This window comes from Eptatretus burgeri, chromosome 4 (assembly GCF_056783735.1).
Source record: "Eptatretus burgeri isolate ZD-2024b chromosome 4, Ebu_testis_v1, whole genome shotgun sequence".
Taxonomy (NCBI): domain Eukaryota; kingdom Metazoa; phylum Chordata; class Myxini; order Myxiniformes; family Myxinidae; genus Eptatretus; species Eptatretus burgeri.
In genome coordinates this window covers 64,114,232-64,124,231 of record NC_140964.1, presented here as the reverse complement: position 1 = coordinate 64,124,231, position 10,000 = coordinate 64,114,232, and the positions used below count along the sequence as shown (strand labels likewise).

The 10,000-nt window shown below is 52.8% G+C and overlaps 1 protein-coding gene across 10 annotated transcripts in view; it reads right to left on the bottom strand.

Annotated features, from left to right (window-relative positions):
• MTRR (5-methyltetrahydrofolate-homocysteine methyltransferase reductase) overlaps positions 1–10,000 on the bottom strand; it is an 88,084-nt gene that overhangs the window by 49,032 nt on the left and 29,052 nt on the right. For 9 of the 10 annotated variants that reach the window (XR_015057472.1, XM_085878439.1, XM_085878440.1 and 6 more), the window contains one exon: positions 9,336–9,473. The exons of the other annotated variant lie outside the window; for it this stretch is intronic. Coding sequence is in view for 8 of the 9 variants with exons in the window: in XM_085878439.1 (XP_085734565.1) it covers positions 9,336–9,473 (138 nt within the window). In the remaining variant the exon portion in view is untranslated. The remainder of the gene's footprint in view (positions 1–9,335; positions 9,474–10,000) is intronic. 10 annotated transcript variants of the gene reach the window in all.

Genomic DNA, 10,000 nt, shown 5'->3' with positions numbered 1-10,000 from the left:
GCCGACAACACATATTCCCAAAGCAAAAGAAAAAGAACACCCTCAAGGATGAGGCGGGCCTGAGGCCGAGACCGGGTCGGGCCTACCCGTCTGGTGATGAGACGCGGAGCGGCGATGGTGCCTCAACTCCGCGGGCCTTGCGGACAGTGTCTGGTAGGGGGTGGTAAAAGGGGCCCCCTTTGTCGCACTATCTCAGCGCGGGGGGGAAACAGGAGGGGGTTGCTGATGCTCGGGGAAAGGAGGATTTTTACTCTGTCTCGAGTCCCGCGACGAGCGTCTCCACCTCGACCAGGTCGCGCCGTCGGCCTCCCTGGTGTGCAGCTCCTGGCACGACGCGAGCACCCCCTCGTCAGCCTTCGCCGCCTCTCCACAGCTCCGTCCTCTTCGCTCCGACTCCAACGCACACGACGACGACGACGACCAACAACAACTTTTCTGACGAACGCAGCCGCTTATATAAGCCCCGTGGCTTCGCCTTTGACCCCCTGCCTTCGACCTTTCACCTCGCTCCCCATTGGCCCGAGAAAAAGTGGGCGTGAATGCATTTTGATCCATGAATTTGCATATAGCGACCGCCCTCCAACGCCCTGGAGGCGGGGCCAAATCGCCCCTCGCTCACCGATTGGACGGAACAAAAGTGGGCGTGTGTCGTTTTTGATCCGTTTTTGGAGCGGAAAATCCGTGGTTTTGTACACGCTGTTCGGCGCGCGCCCTGCATGAGTCCAACACCGGTACCCACAAGCGGCGCAAGAACGGTGGCGATGCGACGGTTGCGAGGTGTGACGTGAAGCGGCGCCGCGGAGGGTGGTTGATGTTGTGATGACTGTTCAGACGCGGTTGGCGGTGGTAATCATGGCGGTTGGTCCAAAATAAAGATAGTAAAAGAAAAACGGCTATCCTGAAGAGTCGCAGCACGCATGAATAACATTTATTCCCTCTAGACAACGGGTTTGGGCCTAACTACACATATACTTTCGGAGATATCTCACCTAAGGGACCTGAATGGTGGTTTGCGAATTTGGTAACCACAACACTACCCCCTCCCCTTTTTACAGACTCGTCCCGAGTCGTCAAATTTTCGTGTGCCATCATGTGTAGTTTTCCCCTAGTACATTTTACCTACGGATCCCTGAGTGCGACATTCATGGTATTCGTGTCCCCAAAATAAATAACCTGAGGGCTGCGTAACTACCTAAACAAACTCACTCACACGGACGACTTAAATAAAATTGCCGGCGCTAGGACAGACATGCCGGGGGCGCACTCATATTTACAGTACATCTTAACCTTAACTTACAAATTTTACACTAAACCATGGCCCAGGATCAATGAACTCTGCAAAAGAAAAGCAGTTAGCAGGGAGCCAGGCTGCTCGCATGCAGTCTCTGGCTCAAAACAATGCAGGTGACAGGGAACGTGGCTGGCTGCTCACACGCAGTCCAAGGCCTTCCCTTTTGAACTGAACGCAGTGAACCACAACGGTGCATGGGCTGCACAAACGTAGTCTCCGTGCCAGCTCAAGTGGCACACGCAATGAACACTACAAATGGATGGGTGAATGGATGGACGCAAACACGGTGCACGGGCCGCCACTGCAGGCCCGTGTTGTAGCTGCCAACAGGGCAGTTCTCGCAGCTTGCAAACTGTTGCCTTGCGGATCCTGGCGCACATGGAAATGAACAGGGGGGGGGGGCAGAGCAAAAATTGAACGGGGCTGGTGAACATGGGCAGTGGGCATGGCATGGCAAAGGCAGCAGGCAAACACAGCCCGCAGAAGAAGGCCGCTGCAGGCAAACACAGCCGGCAGATGAACTGGCCGGCACAGGCCTTGAAGAAAAACAGCCAGCAGATGAACTGGCCGGCACAGGCCTTGCAGCACAGCAGCTGCAGACGATCCAGCCGGCACAGGCCTTGCAGCACAGCAGCTGCAGATGAAGTTGGCCGGCCTCTGCCTTGAAGCAAAACACGGCCAGCCGATGAAGTTGGCCAGCCTTTGCCGTTCAGTGGAGGTTGGTGGAGGGAGTGCGGTGGTGCTGGCCACTTGGAAGGCGGGCTCGGACCTACCTACCTGTCTCCCTCCCACCTATCGCCTTTGCCTGTCACTGTACATACCCACTCCCTTAATTTGTCAAACCCCAATTTAGCCCCAACTTATTTTTTTGTTGTTTTTATTTTTACTCCCCCACTATAAATCGTCCCCTTACCCCCTTTATCGTCCTTGTTCGGCTAACCTATCCTGTCACCTAGCCTACTCCCAACCCCTACGTTCCCTTCCCGGAGGGGAACAAGGGAGAGCTAGCGTCCTGTGTCGAGGCCCAACGAAGCCTCAGGATGGCCTCCCCAGAGTTCAGCGATCTATAACCAAAGTGAGTCCAGCGGCCCACAACGGCAGCGAGGGGATGGATGGTGCGGAGGGGTACATCTCCTAATCTACCCTAACCATTTAACTGTTAAACTACCCCGGGGCTTTCAACAAGCGCCTCTCGCTTAAACAATTGGTTCTAACAACCCAGATTCCCGTCGCCTGTGTTGGTGTCCTTACAATTTCGGGCCTCGCCCCCCAATTTTCTCTCCGTGCCCTCACACGGTCTCATGGCTGGGACACGTGGCTCCCTTTGGCAGGCACGACCCTCTGCCGATTCTCCCGCTATGGCACCCCCGGGCACTACACTGCCTCCGAGCCTACCAGCTCCCTAACACCGGGGAGTGCCCCCCATGGCACCTCCCCTGAAACGCACACGTGGCAGGCTGGCTTCCCAGGCCCCTTTCCGAGGGTCACCCTTGCCCACAACACTGCCCACGCGGCTAATGGCGCCCCGGGCCTCCGCACCAAGCAGACGCACCCGTGCCCACTACGCTATCCCGGCCCCCCATGGGCCCTTGGCCTACCGCGGCCGACTAGCCTGGTGCCCGGGGTACCCACTCAGCGATACTCACCTTTCGCAGCCACGCTCCCAAGCCCGTCAACAGGGCTCCTGCACCCCTCCAAATGGGTCTCGAGCCTACTTTCCCACCAACAACAAAACGACCTCCATTTTTCAATTTGACTAACCCAGCTAACTCACTTTACTCTGACCCCGGGGTCCCTTGGGCGGGAGTCACTCCTCCCCCCAATCACTCATCGCACCATGCATTCCCCATTTGCTCCATTCACACAGGCCCGCTGGCCTCACTCACTCATCATGTACTCACCTCACAACTCTTCAACACACACACCGCTGAACTCTGTCATCCTTCTATCTGCATCCCCTAACTAACTCGTGCTCCCACGTCGTCCCTTATACTACAGCACGTTCCTTTTAACACTACGTAGCTAAGCTACGTCCCCTCTACACATTCACAAGTCTGTCCATGTCCTCAAATCATTCATTTTATTTCCCAACCTAAAGCTCACTAAATCCCTCTCCCTAATCCATTCCACGGACTCCATGAGGACTTACCCCTGCCCCATGAAGTCGGTCTAACTAAGCTAACCCTTCCCCCTAACTAGTTTCCATCCTGTGCCCAGGCCAAGGGGGTCTTCCACCCCTTGCCCAGGAATCCTGTGCACCCGAAAGTGAGGCTTGCTTTTTTTTTTTTTCATGCGCAGCACCAGCGCGGCAACTCGCGCACTTTGCACCTGCCCGTGACGTCATGCAGCTGAACGTGTACCTCGTCCCTCCTTGGACGGTACCATCCGGCAGGGATACCCCTCCTGCCGGATTCCAACCCCACGTGCAGCCATGACGTCACCGTGCGCATAAAAAAAAACACAAGCCCCACGTCTCGAGGGGTTCCCCACGCGAACACATGTGCTTTGCCCGTTGGAGCTTAACACACACGATCGCATGGAGAACCCGTCCGGTCCAAATCCGTAATCCTGCCTAAACTTTGTCCGTCCGCGGGATCGGCAAATCCACCGCGTGCATTTCCGGACCGGGACTTCACTCTCGCAAGCGAGCACGTGGTGGTCTCGTGCGTTGCACAGCACGAACCTCGTGCTCACTGCTGGGTGAACCCGGCACGGTCCCCGAAACAACTACAGCCGCTACTCGGCTTTCTTTCATCACATGTCGCCGTCGTCGCCTCCATTCCACACACGCACGCCTGCGTGTTACGACGCTCACAGTCCATTCCATTACATTCACCCCGGGAGACGCGGCTGCGTGCTCCCGCATGCCAACCGACATCTCCCTTACATACCGCTCTCTCACACACACGGTCTCCCTTGCACTCGGCCGTTCACCCACGCATGCTACCTCCCTCGCACACGTGACTCCACTCACTCGCGGTGCCTCATCCACACACCGTCCTTCACTCACACACCGTGCCTCACTCACACACGCGGGGGCACTCAACCGCGGTGTTTCATCCACACACGGTCCCTCACTCACACACGCGGGGGCACTCACCCGCGGTGCCTCACTCACACACACGGCGACACTCACACACGGTGCCTCATCCACACACGGCGTGCTGGGAAGCACGCACTCCGGCACCATCGCCACCACACCACTCACACACGGGGTCGCTTCCACACACGGGGACGCACTCACGCCTTGCACCACACACACAGGGACAACCACACTGGGGATTCGTGTCCCCACAAGGGTCTCCGGGGCCTCTATACCCCCCAAGCTCTCCGTGCACCTGTCCACAGCACCCGTCCCCTCAACCTCACAAAGCACGACCGAACCCACCTGGTCGTGACTCGCCTCAAGGGGGCATACTCCCTCCCCTCGTTCCTGGAGGAGGCCATCCAGGTGCTCGCACTGGGTCTCTACCCAGTCCGCCAGCTCACCCCCATTATCCTCCACTACCTCCGTGTGTGTGTGTGCGTCACTTACCCCGTCCAATTCACCCCCTATCTCCCGTGTCTCTATACATTTATAAGTTTCTGTTGTCGTCACCTCGTGTCTCGTCTCACACGTTCCGGTCTCCCCATTTAATTTTTCCCTTTCGGTCACCGTCGATTCTTCTGTCACGACCCTCGCCCAACACGTCCCCCGAATTATTTTTTTACCCGCCTCCACCGCGGGCCTGTTAGCCGTTGCACCCCCTTCCAGCTCGTTTGCTCCCACACGTGGAGTCGCCATTCCCAGCTCCCTGGTCACGGCCTTCATGCCCGCCTGCAGGCATCGGCCCATGTTCTGCGTCTCACCCCGTAGTTCTTTCATTTCTTCCTTCATGTTTGCTTCCATTCCGCTTATTTGCTTGTTCATTTCGTTTTTCATTCCATTTGTGTTTGTATCCATCTTTTCGTTCATTTGTTGTGTATTCGCATCCATCTTTTCGTTCATGTTCGCATTTATCTTCGCTGTCATTTCCACCAGCATGGCGAATAGCTGGGCCATGTCGGGTGCGCTCAGCTGAGCCGTTTCGGCAAGGGTTGGGGAAGGGTTTTGGTGGAGAGGGGGGGGAGGTGTCATACACCGCGGCCGCTGCCGCACCCATTTCGGGCTCTGGGTTCAGTTGGGCGAGTTCGTTTTCCTGTACAATTAACATTTCCTGCACGGGTATTTCATCCTGAGCCATGGATTCTACACATTCTACATCCATTTCTAATACCCCCGGCTCCCGCTCGCCTTGAGACGCCATCTTGCTTCTCGTGAAGGGTTAATTTCGCTCGCTCGTAATTTGGAGGGAATCGGGGGTCGCTTCTCTCACCCCTGGACCGATTCCCGTGAATTTAGCTGGAGACAGGAGAGCCCGTTTTCCTGTTCTCCGATACCAGTGCCGCGAGGAGGGCGATGGATTTGTATCGCACGACCTGACACCAGTGTTACGGATTCGCGCCCGCCGGCGTGCGGACGGCCACGTAACTCGAATCGCGGCACGTCGCCCACCGGACGGACAATCCAGTCGTGACCCTCTCGGACTAACGCCGGGAACCAGTCACGGGTGGACCTTTCGGTCTCACCGCGATCGAGCCAATCAGCCCCCGCGTGGGATAGGGTTGCTCGCCGACCCGACCTACCTAAGTACCCACGCGGAGGGTAGACCGGGCGATCGCACCTCGCCGCAGGTCGACTTCGGACACGGGCCACTTAAGCGACCCGTTCCGTACTATCGGGATAACCGAGCGGTGTTATCGTCGGCCTCGACGGTTCGATTAATTATCGGGCGTATTCAGCCCACTACCAACCCTTTACGTGAAGCAAGATGAGGATTCAATGAAAGAAATGACGAAGCGAAGCGGGAAACAGTTCAACATAAAGCACATTTATTCACGATGAACGGAAAGCACACATATACAATTCCACCAAAAGCACATAGAAAAAGAAGAAGAAACACAATGCAATTTTACACAAAAAGCAAATGTGAAAGCGAAGACAATGCAGAGCTATCCGACTACCGAGCACACGGCAACACTTATACAATTCTACTTCACAGACGGCGCCGACAACACATATTCCCAAAGCAAAAGAAAAAGAACACCCTCAAGGATGAAGCGGGCCTGAGGCCGAGACCGGGTCGGGCCTACCCGTCTGGTGATGAGACGCGGAGCGGCGATGGTGCCTCAACTCCGCGGGCCTTGCGGACAGTGTCTGGTAGGGGGTGGGAAAAGGGGCCCCCTTGGTCGCACTATCTCAGCGCGGGGGGGAAACAGGAGGGGGTTGCTGATGCTCGGGGAAAGGAGGATTTTTACTCTGTCTCGAGTCCCGCGACGAGCGTCTCCACCTCGACCAGGTCGCGCCGTCGGCCTCCCTGGTGTGCAGCTCCCGGCACGACGCGAGCACCCCCTCGTCTGCCTTCGCCGCCTCTCCACAGCTCCGTCCTCTTCGCTCCGACTCCAACGCACACGACGACGACGACGACCAACAACAACTTTTCTGACGAACGCAGCCGCTTATATAAGCCCCGTGGCTTTGCCTTTGACCCCCTGCCTTCGACCTTTCACCTCGCTCCCCATTGGCCCGAGAAAAAGTGGGCGTGAATGCATTTTGATCCATGAATTTGCATATAGCGACTGCCCTCCAACGCCCTGGAGGCGGGGCCAAATCGCCCCTCGCTCACCGATTGGACGGAACAAAAGTGGGCGTGTGTCGTTTTTGATCCGTTTTTGGAGCGGAAAATCCGTGGTTTTGTACACACTGTTCGGCGCGCGCCCTGCATGAGTCCAACACCGGTACCCACAAGCGGCGCAAGAACGGTGGCGATGCGACGGTTGCGAGGTGTGACGTGAAGCGGCGCCGCGGTGGGTGGTTGATGTTGTGATGACTGTTGAGACGCGGTTGGCGGTGGTAATCATGGCGGTTGGTCCAAAATAAAGATAGTAAAAGAAAAACGGCTATCCTGAAGAGTCGCAGCACGCATGAATAACATTTATTCCCTCTCGACAACGGGTTTGGGCCTAACTACACATATACTTACGGAGATATCTCACCTAAGGGACCTGAATGGTGGTTTGCGAATTTGGTAACCACAACAATATATATATATATATATATATATATACATATAGATATATATACATATATATATATATATACATATATATATATATATACATATATATATATACATATATATATATATACATATATATATATATATACATATATATATATACATATATATATATATATATATATATATATATATACATATATATATATATATATATATATATATATATATATATATATATATATATATATATATATACATTGGTGTAGAATTCCCGCCCGTTGGCGTTCGAACAACCGCGTCGAACCAATAGCGGTCGCTTCGCCCACCGAACGGACAATCCAGTCGCGGCTTATCGGATCAATGCCGGAAACCAGCCACGGGTGTGTTTTTAACCACACCACAACCTTGTCCGCACTCTTCCCACGCGCTCCAGGGTCTGATTGCCAAATCTTCGATTTACCTAATTATTTGCGTGGGTAGGTTACCGAGAGATTGTACCTCAACGGGACCGCTTGGAAACGAGCTGCTTAAGCAGCTCGCTTCCTTTTGGGATAACCGAGCGGGATATTATCGCGCAGTCCCATTGGACCCGATCACTTTACCGGCTATTTAAAAACCAACTATATTCCGAGTGCAAGATGGGGCAGTTCAATGAGGGAATGGACGCAACGAACAGGTTTACATTCACACAAGGACATTTATTATAATAAAGCACGTATGCAATTCAACAAGGCAAAACACGTATGCAATTATACAAGCAACAAAAGCACGACGAAAGAACTACAACCGTCTACTTATTATGTACAGTCACTTGCACTTAACAGCAGTTCCTACTTATTAGACGGGCCCACGGACATACGTACGCAGACACACACACCCAAGAAATGGTGGCAGAGGCATTTAATAACGAGCTCCAGCTCGGAGGAAAGGGGAGCTGAAACCCAGAACCTATCTCGAACCTCTCCACCTCGTGTGGTCTTCAAGTTGTTCGGACCCGGGCTCCAGCGAGAGCGAGCTGGATCCAATTGCCGTGAGCTGCGATCCTTCCCAAGCTCCAGCGAATCCTCCCGCGCTTCTCAACACATGCTGGTGAGACGAGGCGCCGATCCTTCCCGTCGATGCATTGCTTCCCCGAGGAACCACCTCCAGGACGAGGTCGTTGAGTCGCACCAAGCCAGAAACCAAAATGGAGAAAAAAGATCTCCACAAACCAAGAAGAAGAAGCCACCACTCGCAGCTCGAAGCAAAAAGCTCCCCGAGCCAAGCAGAAGCCGAAGCTCACGGAACCATCAAAGCAAAAAGCCTCCAAAAAGCCTCCTCCCGAGCCAGGCCTCAGCCGCAGCTGACTGAGCCAGCCGAATAAAAAGTCTCCTAAGGCCTCAACCCTAACCCAAGTCAAACAGGACCCGAAGGTCTGCTGAACGGCTACTCTCAACTCCCTTCTCCAACTCTGCCCACGAACAAAAGAAAAGATCTCCTCTTATCCTTCTCCCACCCTTCCCCCGCTCCCGGCGTGACTCATGACTCATGTCCTCGTGCTCCATCCCCCGCTCAGCCACAGGTGGGAGGGAGTTGTTGACATCATGAGTCACGGGATGGCAGGGTTCTTCTTGCTCTTCGCAGAAGAGGGGGAGGGATGTCTCCATTGTTCGTTCCCAAACTATTAAATCGATCCGCAGCACATCAAATCGATTTCTGAACATTTAAACAATGGAAGGTGAGCGATCGAGGGAACAAGCACTTACGACATAGCTGACTAAAGGAACCTGTATGTTGTGTGCAATTGAATTCCAAATTCGTAACAATATATATATATATATACATATATATATATATATATATATATATATATATATATATATATATATATATATATACATATACACACATATACACACACACATACATACTTGATATAACAAAGAGACAGGACGAGCACTTACAGATACATCAAGCCACAACTCCAAGGTGGTTTTGATAGCATTGAGTTGCGTGAGCCGTTTGGCTGACACCACAGGTACCCAATGTATTGATGAACTAGCCTGTGGAAGGCGATCCAACATGCTCTCCACACGGAAGTCCTGCATGAAACAGACAGGGATAGTGAAGAGATTATTTACAAGTCTCGATGGCTATATGAACAGTGCAGGTGTGTGTGTGTGTGTGTGTGTGTGTGTGTGTGTGTGTGTGTGTGTGTGTGTGTGTGTGTGTATACATATATATATATATATATATATATATATATATATATATTTATATATATTTATACATATACATATATAGTCATGCGCCACTTAACGACAGGGTGACGTTCTGAGAAATGCGTCGTTAAGCGACGTCGTCGTGCGAACATCATTTTTTTTTTCGTTTTCGAACATCGTACTTCCACAAACCTCGACACCTAGGCTGTATGGTATAGCTATATGGTATAGCTTATTTTTGTTTTCGAACATCTTTTTCGAGCATCGTACTTACAGAAACCTAGACACCTAGGCTGTATGGTATAGCTATATGGTATAGCCTATTTTTGTTTTCGAACATCTTTTTCGAGCATCGTACTTACACAAACCTAGACACCTAGGCTATATGGTATAGCTATATGGTTTCC